Raw genomic sequence first — 12,473 nt, 5'->3', positions numbered from 1 at the left:
GCGTTTCATATGCACGGCTTCGCTTTTGACGCTCGAGGATTAGATATTGAGAGCGAAATTATTGCACTTGCGGCGCCACAGACAGCTTGGTACTCTATTCTGAGGTGTAAATAAGCAAAATATCCTCTCTCAGCACTGGCGCATTAAACTGGGTATATTCGATGAAGAACTTGCTAAACTTCCTTTTTGAAATATGGGATTTATAATAGCTTGTACCGTCAACGTAACCATGGGTTTAGCGGCAGTGCCGGCTTCTAAACAAATTTGAATTTTGAAATCGCTCAACATTATGCTCAAAGTGTTGTTGGTCATTATACCAGTCTCTCAACATGGCCAACTGACTTGTTTGCTTCAGCTTCAATTTTTTTTTACAGCAGAAAGCTACCAGAATGCGGCAGGTGTATGAAGAGTTCTTAAGTTGATAAATTGGGTGCGCAGGGCCCAATAGTCAATCAAAAGTAGCCGCCAAGGGAAACAGGTTAAAACTGTACTCCTTGTGATTACTAAGGACGGATTATACGCTTCATTCGTGGTTTCGAGCTTTTCTTTGGCGGCTAGAGTGTCCCTGCCGCCATGTAACTTGAGATTTTAGGAGCTTTGATTATTCACACCATGGGTGAGCAGTATTAAAGAGCAACGCCTAGTTCAGTCTCTCCTTAACTTAAGAACGATAAGAGAGTTAATACCTGGAGCCCGTAAGGAAAGCAGCTGGGGTGTCCAAAATGGGAATTGTATCTACCCGCGCGCTGTGACCTTGATCTGGTGTTCCGGAAAGCCTCTTTCGGTAGTTGAAAAGCGTAAAAATCGGAAATAGCCTAAAGATGTGTTGTATCTTGACCTGCTAGCTTGCTCCTTATCGAGGATTTGCTTAACCCAACCTTCAGAACTTGTGCCCTCCCAAAGCTCGTAAATGAGTTTTCACACTCGAGTTTGTATGGCCTAGATTGGAGGGCTTTTTCATTCTAATCAACGGCTTACAGGGTAAAGCTGTCGCAGAGGTGGGGTTCACATAAGGCTTTGGGCCTTTGCGTAGGCCGTCACAAATAGCTAACTTCCTCAGTTGTCGACTTCGAAGCGTTAGAGCCAGCTGCAATTCCCGTAAACCGAAAACTCCAGATCGCCATAATTGGCTACAGTTCGGCTCGCAAGAAGCTCACCTTCGCCAGATATCAACTGAAGCGCCCTCTCGGCTCAAGTTTTTGTCATGTGATCGAATCATCATGGGATCTTGTGAGCAGGCCTCGGAAGAAAATGAATTTCCATAATGTAAAAAATTTTGAGAAGCTCATCGCTTGAGAAGAGCTAAGCGCAACTGAGCAGACATGTCTTCTAGTCGGCCCAGAGCTACGCTGGTGCGTGCTCCGGTCTTACCGGAGCAAACTACTCCTGAACAAAGGTACTGGAGATCATATGGTTCAACTCAACTGGTCAAAGAGCACAACAGTGTGACAAGCATCTCTTTCAACCCTACGCACCCCAATGACTTCGCGATCACTTCTTCCACAAGAGTCCAGCTGTTCTCTTCTCGTACAAGGCAAGTGATAAAGACGTTCTCGCGATTCAAAGACGTTGTATATTCAGCCTCGTTTCGCCAGGATGGTAAGCTTTTGGCAATGGGAGATGCTACAGGACGTGTGTCTATCTACGACTCCTACAACCCTCGCACCCAACTTGTATCGATAGCTGCATCGTCGCATCCTACGCACGTTGCCAAATTTCACCCAGCAGACAGTAGGACGTTGGTTACGGCGAGCGATGACCGTGTTGTCAGAGTCTGGGACATAACTCAAGCTCAAGAACCGCAAGTGGAGCTTACGGGAGCCGCGGACTACGTACGGAGTGTGTGCATGGTCCCGCAAGCGCCGCATCTGGTTGTCACTGGTTCGTATGACGGCTTCGTGAGACTTTTCGATACCAGAAGTAACGAGGCAGCAACCACCTTGGTGCAAGGCATGCCAGTCGAGGATGTAATTGCTGTTTCACCTACACAGCTTGTTTCCTGCGGAGGCCCCAAATTTAAGGTATGGGATCTGACTGCGCAAAGGCAGCTGTTGGAGAGAGTAAATTTTGCAAAGACTGTGACGTGCCTAGACCATGTTGAGCTGATGGAAGACTCTCCTATGAGCTCTACACTTGTGGCATCGTCATTAGATGGCCATGTCAAGGTTTTTGACCCACTGGACGGATACAAAGTCAAGTTTGGCTGGAAGTTCTCGTCCCCAGTCCTCAGTTGCGCTGTCTCTCCAGGAAATGCTCAAGGCAACAAGCATCTTGTTGCTGGTTTGTCTTCTGGTCTGTTGGCTATCAGAACAAAGAGAAGGGCAGAAAAGAGCGAGAAAATCGATATTGAAAAGGTTGCTAAGAGCTCCAACTTTCAAAGAATGATGAGAGGCTCGGAATATGCAGGCGACCAAGAGCATATTATACACAATGATAAAACGAGACCTCAACGTAAGCTTCGGGCATTTGAGCGTCACATGAACCAGTTTAAATGGGCAGAGGCCCTGGATGCTGCATTTGTATCCGGAATGGCTAAAGAGTTAACGCTCACAGCATTGCACGAGCTTCGTAGAAGAGGTAAGATTAGAGTTGCGCTGATAGGAAGAGATGAATCCTCACTCGAACCCTTGCTAAATTGGTGTTTACGCGGTATCGAAGACGTCAGAAGCGCCACTGTTGTAGCGGACTGGGTGGCAGTGGTTCTCGAACTTTACGGCGACTTGATTGCCAAATCTTCTGTTTTAGAGGAAATGATCGTGGCACTCAAAGACAAAGTCAAGCAGGAGGTCCACCGTGCGGAGGAAGCGCAGAAAATCGAGGGGATGCTGCAACTACTGGTGAGTTAATATCTACCGATTCTATATATATGTAATATAAACTTTCAACCCTGCATCATAGCGCCTTTCCAATTCGTAAGCACAGAAAACCGTCACCTGCGGCCCCACCTCTTCCCGCCTTTGCCCTTGGCTTTCGGGAGTTTCAGACGACGGAAGTTGTTGCTAACCAGATTGTATTTTCTGTTCCCACGCCTCGTCTTCGGGTTACTGGCTTTCGCATCTGACGCTGGTTTTTTTACAGGAATCGTGCCATCAATACCGCTCGCGGCTTGTTGCTTGAGGCGCTCCATCTCTTCGTGAATGTTCACTTGGAAAGGCTGTTGTGCGGCCAGCGCATTCTTCGCTGGTCTTAAGATGTGCTTACGTTTGGGCTTCTTGATCAGCATAGCTTCGTCCGTCTCTTCATCTTCTGTCGCATCAGAATCGTCCTGAAAAATGTCCTTGACGTTAGCGCGTACTACCTCCTCGTCGCTCATCTCTTCTAAATCTTCCATAAGTTTCTCGTGTTCCTCAAGGATTTGTCGTAATGGCTTGCCAGGGGGCCTTTTGATTATCGGAGACGGGCTTCCGGTCGTGTCGTTAACGCTGTCATCTAGTAAAGCGCGCAAATTGCGTCTAGGGGTGTGAACCGAGAGCTGAACGTTGTCAAATTTCATTGGGGAGTTAGGCCCGTAAGTTGTTTTCTTGGGGGAGCGCTTTGGAGTCAAAGAAAGGTCTGGTTGGGATTTAAACTGATGGATTTCGGCAGTAGTGACTTGATGAACCTCTGTGGTTACCGCTTGTGGCGAGTGACTGGATGCCTGTGGCGACACCACTGTTACAGGCTTCAACGGGGAAAGTTTCATTTCAAAGAGACTTATGGCTTTACCGTATATCTGTGGCGTGGGCCCTAATTCTACTTCTTCATGGCGGCGAGGTGTTCCTCCCTCATAGCGGCGAGGCGTCGCTCCCACATTGGGCGCTGCGTCTTTTCGCTGCCTTGCAAGCTGGAACGCGGAGTACTGCTTGTATTTTTCCTTGATTTCCGGTAGAGCACGTACATCGTCACGAGCTGGAAGTCTCTTGTACTTGCGCTGGAACTGCTTCTCGAACCGCTTGAGTTCCAGCTTCAGCTGGCCCATGTCCATGTTCAATCTGTTGATTATATTCTTGGTGAGCTCATCGCTAAAATCGTGAAATTTTGGCTTATTGATATCCAAAGATGTATTAGCGCGCAGGAGAGTAAGGTTTGGAAACATGGCTTTCGAGCCGGCACAGTTCTTGGCATTGCCAGTTTCACTGCGTAAGCAAGTTTATTGGCACATGAATGGCCAATTGACACAGCTTAGACCACCTACAAACTACGAGCTCTTCGCGGAAGCGTATCCAGTGTACAAGGTTAACAAGAAAAGGAAACGAAACAGGGAACTCTGGACCAAGCTGCACAAGTTCGTTGAGCTCTTTGAATATCTTCCTGGATTCGTGGATCTCTGGCTTGAATATATGGAGTGTTTGCGCTACGACAGCATAACATTAGACTACATGCGAATGAACCGAGAACTTGACGGGAAGCTCACTGAGCTCGAGTGGATCGTAGTAGGATCGGAGGCGAAGTTGGCCATGTTCAGCCGCGAAGGGGTCTTACAGGTTCAGTACCAGATCAAGGAATACCACAAGTTCATAGACAGTGAGTTTAGACCTAGGGTCACGATGAACACCGCGCATTTGGATGAAGGCGCGGAGGCACCATCGGTAGTGAGGGCTCTACAAAAGCTTGAGCTATTGGATCTGGTCAATAGTGTCGTGTTTTACCAAGACGAGGACTCGGCCAGCGAAGAAACAATTTTGCAAATGGTCGCAAACTTAGAGGCGCTGCGCGGGCTAGAAAGTGTGAGGGTTGTGGGCCAGATGTTGTTTGAGAGGGTGGTAAACTTTCATGGTGTACGAGACCACCCAGGGCGTACGATTGGCTATGTGGTCAGGAAGCGCGTTTCGCAATTGTTGGTTGAGCGCTGTGCAAGCATAGGAGGGAAGCGTAACATTGCAGACTTCACGCGGTGGGATCACGTATCGAGGATAAAACTAAGTAAGGTGCGTGAGCTGGACCTCACGCGCACGATGCTGCCACTGGGCTGCCGATGGCTGCGGCTGGAAAACATTGATAAACTAAAATGGTGGGAACAGCGAACAGTGGAAGCTGAGCTGCCAGAATCGTGTTTGGTTTGCTCAAATCCGCCGCGGGCCGGAGAGCCCGCGGTGTGGCAAGTGGACCGAGCGGCTATGGGCGAGGAAGTGCTACTAAGATGCCAAGCGTTACTATGGGAAATCTATGGGCGGCTGAGCTGCTTGCAGCTAATCAATGTGCGCGAGATCGATAGAGCGCCAGTTGTGCCGCGAGCGTGGCGCGGGGCGCGCTTCTATTGCTGGAGGTCGATGGTTTCCCGGATCACGTTTGTGTAGGCGCGCCGCATTCACACTCACACACACACACACACACATATACACAGACGGACGGACGGCGAAATAACGGTTAACAAGGTATAGACAACGAGACTAAAGGACAGTGGCCAGCGCTGCGCAAGCGTGGTGCAGACGCCTGGGTGGTGCGAAGCTCGTCACGTGATACAGTATGTGCGTATTATTTATGATCACCCAGTACGAAGTCCCGTAGAAACCAGTCGTGGAATCGCGTGTCGTCCGCCAGCTCCGGGTGGAACGACGTGCCGAGTATCCGGCCCTGTCGCACCGCCACAATGGGCCCCGTACCCGGCGCGCCGTCAGCGCCCGCCAGCCGGTGAAGCACTTCCACACGCTCGGGGTCTATCACGTGATCAATCACGGGCGCCCGGATAAACACCGCGGGGAAACCCTGCGTCTCGCTAGGGCCTAGAAACGCCGAAAAGTCGCACGTCGCGACAAACGACTGAGCCTGCCGCCCGAACGCGTTCCGCCGCACAGCCACCTCGAGCGCCTTTAGCGGCTCCACCAGCGCTGCCGGCCGCTGCGGCGCCGCTGCCGGCGCCGCGTCCGCGGCCTCGCGCGCCAGCAGGATTAGCCCTGCGCACGTGCCCCAGACTGACCGACGCGGGTCTTGCACGAAGCGCGCGAGCGCTTCGTGCAGACCCATTCGGCTCGCAATCTGCGTCATAGCTGTGGACTCCCCGCCCGGGATCACAAGGGCATCACAGCGTTCCAGCTGCGCGGCCGTGCGAACCGGCATCACGTGAACTGGGTACCCGTGTTGAGCGATGCATGCCTCGAGGTATTCCACGTGCTCGGCGAAGGCACCTTGCAGGGCGAGGACGCCGACGGTGCGTGACTTTCCGTTATGAGCGATGTTGTTGGCGTCTGAAGTGACACACTTTGTTTCGTATGAAGCGATGCTGCTTTTCACACGTGACATGAGAATTAGATGTGGGGAGCTGCATGGATGTTGACTCAGATGACTCAGTCAAACTTCTATATTTGCGCGCGGCGCTAGCACTGAAGGTGTTGGAACGGCAGTCGTGAATATACTGGCCCAGTAAGGAAGGTGAACGAGTTGGGCGTGGAGATGGCTCACGAGGGAGTGTATGCAGGCCAGTCTCTTTGTGGCTGGCACGGCTCGGTGTTCTTATATGCGAGCATTGCGGAGTGCGAGGCGCGGGTGAGTAAGCGACAGAGCGCACAAGCAGGCGTGAGAGCACGCAGGCAGGTGCGAGCGTAGCATCAGGCAGGCGCGGGCGCGGGCGCGGGCGTGGACTCTGATGCATAGCGGGCGCCGACAAGGGCTATGACACAGTTGAGTTCGCCGCACCGCGGTTGAAGGCGCCTGAGTCCAGCGTGAAAGGCCGTTCGTGGAATGCGCGAGCACTTGCCCGCGAGCAGCGAGGCCGAGTCAGCTTGGATTTGGTGTATAAGAGGCTGGCGCGCGGGCCATAGCTGGAGGGAGTTCAAGCGTGGAGTCAGAGTTTCTCATACCAACGAGCAATGTCAGAGTTTAAAGTTAAGGCCGGTTTGGCGCAGATGTTGAAGGGCGGCGTGATCATGGACGTCGTGAACGCGGAGCAAGCCGTGATCGCAGAGCGCGCAGGTGCGTGCGCGGTGATGGCGCTGGAGCGCATCCCCGCTGACATGCGCAAGTCGGGCCAAGTATGCCGGATGTCGGACCCTAAAATGGTGCGCGAGATCATGGCTGCGGTGTCGATCCCGGTGATGGCCAAAGTGCGTATCGGTCACACAGTGGAGGCACAGATCCTGCAGGCGCTGCAAATCGACTACATCGATGAGAGTGAGGTGCTGACGCCTGCGGACAAGCAGAACCACATCCGCAAGAGTGAGTTCACTGTGCCTTACGTGTGCGGAGCCAAGAACCTGGGCGAGGCGCTGCGCCGCATCAGCGAGGGCGCGGCAATGATCCGCACCAAGGGCGAGGCCGGCACGGGTGACGTGAGCGAGGCGGTCAAGCACATCACACAGATCCGCGCTGAGATCGCCTGGGCCAAGGAGAATCTACGCACGGCCGAGGAGCTCGAGGCACATGCTAAGGAGCTGCGTGTCCCCGTGGAGCTGCTGAAGGACGTTCTCAGCCGTGGCAAGCTGCCCGTGGTGAACTTCGCCGCCGGTGGCGTCGCCACGCCAGCGGACGCCGCGCTGCTCATGCAGCTGGGCTGCGACGGTGTCTTTGTCGGTTCCGGGATCTTCAAGTCGTCGAACCCCGATAAGCTGGCGCGTGCCATCGTACAGGCCACCACCCACTACGAAGACCCCATGAAGCTGCTTGAGGTCTCTACGGATCTCGGTGACCTCATGGCCGGCGTCAGCATCGACAGCATCAACAAGGGCAACGGCATCCGCCTCTCCGAGGTCGGGTGGTGAGCCGCTAATGAACTCGGAATATGTTTGTCTATTTACGCTTGTATTTAATAAGTGTAGCGCAGCGGGCCAGCTGAAGCGCGCCTTGCGCTCGGCCGCCTTTCGTGCTTTTTACAATCAAAAAAAAGGTCGTTAGTATCGTTACAGCATCGGTAAGCAGTATGGGTGTGGGATCGCATGAAGATAGCTCCACCCTTCGGAAACCAAACAAAATAGTACCCAATTTGTCCAAAAAAAAAGATATTATAAATAATCATAATCCATATCGTAACCTCATCACATAGCATGTATATTCGTTTAGCGCGTATCATGCAAATTCGAAAACGTCCATTTTCAACAAACTGTCGTCGTCCTCGCGTTTTATTTCGTTATCCAGGTGCCGCTCTGCGGGCTCGGCATCCCCCATTAGCTCTTCCAACGAAGGCGGGATGCGGAAGTCAGGCTTGGGCAGTGTTGGGCTCGTGTCAAAGTCCTGAAAGAGATTGATGTCCGCAGCCTGCTCCTCTTCCTTCACAACCCAAGGCGGTATGTGATCCGTCACGGCAGTCGCAGTCGTCGTGGTCGCGGGACCACCGTCTGGAGCGTTGTCTTCGAGAAAGTTCAAAATACTAATGTCGTCGTTGCCGAAGTCGTGGTCCAGCTTGAAGTTGAGGTCTTCTTCCTTGATGGCGTCCAAATGTAGATCTCCCGTAAAGGTCGGGGTCATAACCGAGGCAGTGGCAGCTGCGTACAACTGATCCTTGGCGCTAGCCGTGGTGACGACGGACTTCGCCCGCGTATCCTGCTCGAGCAGATGGCGGTACTTGTTTTGAAAAACAGATTGTTCGTAATCGTCCAGGAACTTGGCTGTGTCGATAGACGCGGCCGCCAGCTTCACGCCGGCCACGTTGCAGGGACTGCTGGTATGGTGGTGTGGAGACGTGGCGCTGGCGCTGCTGTGCATGCAGTGGTAGGACGTTGCGAGGCCGCTAGCGTTGCCACAGCCTCCACTGCCGCTGCCACCGGCGCTGCTGCCGCCAGCAAAGCTGGTGTTTGTGACGGACCTCTGCAGCTCCGCAGAAAATAGAGAGCTAGGCGTGGATGACGAGAACCCGGGGTCCTCGTCGTCCGTCAGATTCGTCCTAGAACTGTACTGAGACGAGAACGACATCGTGGGTTTCATGCAGACACCCTGGATGAGGGGGTGCCCGGTGTCCTCATCGTCGTCCTCGAACTTCAGGAAGCTGTCTGTGGTATCGAACTCCGCGTCCACGAGCGAATCCAGGAAGGACCGCTTTTTCGGGAAAGTGGGACAAGCTTTGGCAGACGTGTCGCACTGGGAGTACCTGTGTTTGAGATCCTGCAGGTTGCCTGCCAGCTGGCCAAGCTCCTGTTTGAGTTTGAAGTTTTCGAGCTTAAGCTGCTGAATCTCCTTCTTCAGAGCAGTTTTTGTGGGCTTCTTCGCCGCTGCGGTCGCAGTCGAGGTCGCAGGCGCGGACACAGTCGCAGTCCCAGCCACGGAAGAACGTTGTTTAGGCTGCGGTGCAAGCCCTGGATCTTGGGAATGCGGGGATACCGGTGGGGCCGGCGACGCACGGCGCGCGGCCGCAGGCGCGGTCACGGGCGTGGACGTCGTCGAAGCCGCCGTGGAAGGTGCCGCAGACGAGCGCCGAGACGTCGCACTCGCTGTACCGGTCGCACTCTGCCCGGACAGCGCGCTCTGCGCGCTGGCCGACTGCTGGACCTGCTGGATGGGCTTGAGCTCCGGTTTTGCCGGGGCCGCTGCCGTCGTCGTCTTGTGCGCACCCGCGCGCCCACCTGCCGCGGGGTCCGCGCTGGGCTTGCGGCCGGGCTTTGGCCGCGGGGGCAGCACCCACTGGCGCGACGTGCGGATCACAAGCCCGGCACCGCCGGGCTTGCGCGCGTCCCGCGTTCCCGCGTGCGGGTGCGGGTTCGGCGCAATCGACACCGTGGCGGGCTGGATCGGCAGGTGTTTGAGAGGCATTGGTCTCGCACACGCTCTGTTCCTGGCCTCGCCAATAAATTAAATCAGTCTCCTCAGCTATGCCGCTGCACTGGCTGCTATTGGGCACAACCGCTTTCACTTTCTCGCCCTCTCTCAGCTAGGGGCTCTTCTTGCGTCCAGTGCGTGGTAGGTATTTTCACGCGCTCCTGGCAAATCTGGCTTTTGGCACACTTTCGATAGCTAAAAAGCTCGACGACGTTTGTTCAGTTTCCTATCTTCGCTCATTTTCAAAATTCGTATCACAATTTTCCGCATCCATTTTTCGAACTGTAAGTGCCGCTTTCCGTACCCAGTGATACGGGGAATAAACAATACAGGGCTCGGAGAAAAGGAACGAGCCCCGGGTCAACTCCCCGCGGAGAAACAATTCCGCGGGGAGTTGACCCGTACTGAGTTATTGAGTTAGATCTGGACTCGTGTGATATGATACGTTTATGGTGACTGTTTCGTGAATGCGTGCTGAGTTAGTGAGTCATTCGTTCTTTGTGATTCGGATATGTTTATGTAAGCTGTGTGCTGAGCTCAGCAGAGAAGGCGATGAGCCTGTGTCCCGACCAGCTCGCCAGCGGATGGTCGAGGCAGCGGGCGGCGCGCTTACAGGTCGAACAGCTGGTTGCTGTTCTTGGCCTTTGCTGAGGGCTTCGAGGGCGCGACGGACCAGGGCCCCAGGAGCTCCAGCTCTCGCGAAACGAGCTCCCGGTATGAGAAACTCGTATCGTCCAGCAGGGTTTCCACGTCGAAGGACACGCGGTGCGCGCCACGGCGTGGACCCTGGCGCCACTTGTCCACCCAGTGGATCGCCGCGCCGTTGTCGTCACGGATCCCCGTCGTGCGGCGCACCCCACCCAGCAGCTTGTAGATATTGTTGGTGGGCACGCCCTTCGTGTACTGCTCGTACACCGCGGGGCTCTGCAGGTTCATCAGGTACAGCAGGTAGTCGGCTTGGATCACCGGGTCCACCAGGTTGCTCTTGACGCATCCGCACTGGCTCAGACTCAGCATCTTCTCGCGCGTGGTTACGCGCCCGGGGAGCGACACCCCGGGCGTGTCGTACAGGTATATGCCACCGCGGTGGTCCGCGATGCGGATGCACTCGCTTGTCGCCCGCGTAACGCCGGCCTGGCCGCCGGTCTTGGCGACCTTGCGCCGTCTGTGCGCCACGCTCCCGTGCACACTTTCACTGCTGTTGCCCGTGCGCGCTGCGCCCACGAATCGCAGCGAGTTCACCAGCGTCGACTTCCCCACGTTGGGCATCCCGGCCACGAGCACCCGGTACCCGAGCGGCAGCCCGCCGCCCTCGCCCGCTGCCTGGCCTACCATTTTCTCGACCACGCGGTCGTACTTCCACTCAAGCAGCTTCACGAGACTCTTCACCTCGCGTGCGGACCGGCAGTCCAGCGTCATGAACTCGTCGCCCATCTCGCCGTGCCAGTTCCGCAGCTTGTCGATTGTTTCCTTGGGACACAGGTCTGACTTAGTGTACAGAACCAGCCGCTGCGTCTTTTCCCCGCGCCCGCGGGCCACGAGGTCGTCGAATATTACGTTTCTGGTGCTGATAGGCGCCCTGCTGTCCCGAAGCTCTAGCAGTAAGTTAAGCTGCGGCAAAAGTTGTTGGAATCGCTGCAGCGCGCGTACTTGGTGGCCTTTGAAGTCCGTCAGAGGGATTCTATATTCCGGAAACTTGAACCGTGGTACAAACGTGGTATAGCATCGCTTGAACATCGTGCGGTCCGAGGTTAGGTTCTTCGTAGGCGTGTCAGAGTTGTAATGGTTCTTTACAATTTTCAAAAAACATGTGCATGCGATGAGCTCCACGAAAGCTCGAGAGGCCCATCTTAACAACGCTTCAGAAGCATGCCACTAGTGTTATTTACGGGGTTCCCATCAAGCGGTAAGACCAGCAAGGCAAAGGAGCTCGTGGAGCTCCTTTCTGCCAAAATCGAGCAAGAACCAGAGCTTTCTAAGTACTCGATTGTTTGCCATTCCGACGAGAGTTTGGGCATCCAACATACCGACTATGTTACCTCGCAAGACGAGCGCAAGCTTCGCTCTAAAATCATGTCTGCAGTCAAGCGCGACCTGTCGCGGCACAAGATCGTCGTGGTTGACTCGCTGAACTACATCAAAGGATTTCGGTACCAGCTGCACTGCGAGGTCAAGAATTTGATGACCACGTACTGTTTGGTACATGTAATGAGTCCCAGCGCCAAGATCTTGGAGTGGAACGAATCTACTGCGGACGGCCGCGTCCCGTGGCCCACGGACCTTCTAAACCAGCTGATACAGCGCTACGAGGAACCCAACCCGCAAACCAGGTGGGACTCGCCGTTGATTCCTGTTCTAGCTTCTGAAGACTCGTTGCAGAGCTTCGCAGAACCTATCTACAAGGCGCTTTTCCCACAGCTGTACCGCAGCGACAACGATCGCGAGGCAGACAAGCTGCTGAACTCGTTGAAGCCTAATAACGCAACTATTCTAAAGCCTGCCACGCAGACAAACGCTCTCCAGGTCTTGGACTCGGAAACAACTGCAGTAGTCAAGAAAGTCATGAGCGCTTTGCAGTCGAATGTCGTAGCAGGCGTCTCCCGCATAATTGTGTCCGACGTCCAAGATATCAACGATGAGAGGTGTATGTATGTCGAGATGCCACCACAGGGCGTCACGGTGGCACAGTTGCAGAGGATCAGACGGCAATTCGTGGCAATGAATCGTCTCAGAAGCTTAGAGAAGCACCGCATCGCGCCCCTCTTCGTAGACTACCTAAACAAAAACCTTCGGGATATGTGACTATAGAATAT

The 12,473-nt window shown here is 54.4% G+C and overlaps 8 protein-coding genes across 8 annotated transcripts; 4 read left to right on the top strand and 4 right to left on the bottom strand.

Annotated features, from left to right (window-relative positions):
• Positions 1–1,322: 1,322 nt before the first annotated feature.
• Positions 1,323–2,846, top strand: UTP15 (snoRNA-binding rRNA-processing protein UTP15; the record flags this gene model as incomplete). Its single annotated transcript, XM_002552908.1, has 1 exon — positions 1,323–2,846. One exon carries the CDS (start codon positions 1,323–1,325, stop codon positions 2,844–2,846), a length of 1,524 nt encoding a protein of 507 aa, XP_002552954.1.
• Positions 2,847–2,929: 83 nt separating this feature from the next.
• SLD2 (Sld2p) lies at positions 2,930–4,075 on the bottom strand (the record flags this gene model as incomplete). The annotated part of the gene is made up of 1 exon (XM_002552907.1): positions 2,930–4,075. One exon carries the CDS (start codon positions 4,073–4,075, stop codon positions 2,930–2,932), a length of 1,146 nt encoding a protein of 381 aa, XP_002552953.1.
• A 64-nt stretch (positions 4,076–4,139) lies between these two features.
• CTF13 (Ctf13p) lies at positions 4,140–5,276 on the top strand (the record flags this gene model as incomplete). Its single annotated transcript, XM_002552906.1, has 1 exon — positions 4,140–5,276. One exon carries the CDS (start codon positions 4,140–4,142, stop codon positions 5,274–5,276), a length of 1,137 nt encoding a protein of 378 aa, XP_002552952.1.
• A 178-nt stretch (positions 5,277–5,454) lies between these two features.
• Positions 5,455–6,219, bottom strand: SNO1 (putative pyridoxal 5'-phosphate synthase; the record flags this gene model as incomplete). The annotated part of the gene is made up of 1 exon (XM_002552905.1): positions 5,455–6,219. One exon carries the CDS (start codon positions 6,217–6,219, stop codon positions 5,455–5,457), a length of 765 nt encoding a protein of 254 aa, XP_002552951.1.
• A 566-nt stretch (positions 6,220–6,785) lies between these two features.
• SNZ1 (pyridoxine biosynthesis protein SNZ1) lies at positions 6,786–7,673 on the top strand (the record flags this gene model as incomplete). The annotated part of the gene is made up of 1 exon (XM_002552904.1): positions 6,786–7,673. The coding sequence occupies one exon, from the start codon at positions 6,786–6,788 to the stop codon at positions 7,671–7,673; it is 888 nt and encodes a 295-aa protein (XP_002552950.1).
• Positions 7,674–7,977: 304 nt separating this feature from the next.
• On the bottom strand, positions 7,978–9,654 carry HAP4 (transcription factor HAP4; the record flags this gene model as incomplete). The annotated part of the gene is made up of 1 exon (XM_002552903.1): positions 7,978–9,654. One exon carries the CDS (start codon positions 9,652–9,654, stop codon positions 7,978–7,980), a length of 1,677 nt encoding a protein of 558 aa, XP_002552949.1.
• A 615-nt stretch (positions 9,655–10,269) lies between these two features.
• On the bottom strand, positions 10,270–11,397 carry MTG1 (putative GTPase MTG1; the record flags this gene model as incomplete). The annotated part of the gene is made up of 1 exon (XM_002552902.1): positions 10,270–11,397. The coding sequence occupies one exon, from the start codon at positions 11,395–11,397 to the stop codon at positions 10,270–10,272; it is 1,128 nt and encodes a 375-aa protein (XP_002552948.1).
• Positions 11,398–11,529: 132 nt separating this feature from the next.
• Positions 11,530–12,462, top strand: KTI12 (Kti12p; the record flags this gene model as incomplete). The annotated part of the gene is made up of 1 exon (XM_002552901.1): positions 11,530–12,462. One exon carries the CDS (start codon positions 11,530–11,532, stop codon positions 12,460–12,462), a length of 933 nt encoding a protein of 310 aa, XP_002552947.1.
• Positions 12,463–12,473: the final 11 nt, after the last annotated feature.

The sequence above is a fragment of the Lachancea thermotolerans genome (genome assembly GCF_000142805.1).
Source record: "Lachancea thermotolerans CBS 6340 chromosome D complete sequence".
In the NCBI taxonomy this organism is placed as follows: Eukaryota; Fungi; Ascomycota; class Saccharomycetes; order Saccharomycetales; family Saccharomycetaceae; genus Lachancea; species Lachancea thermotolerans.
Note: the sequence above shows the minus strand (reverse complement) of the source record. Positions and strands in the feature narration are given on the sequence as shown.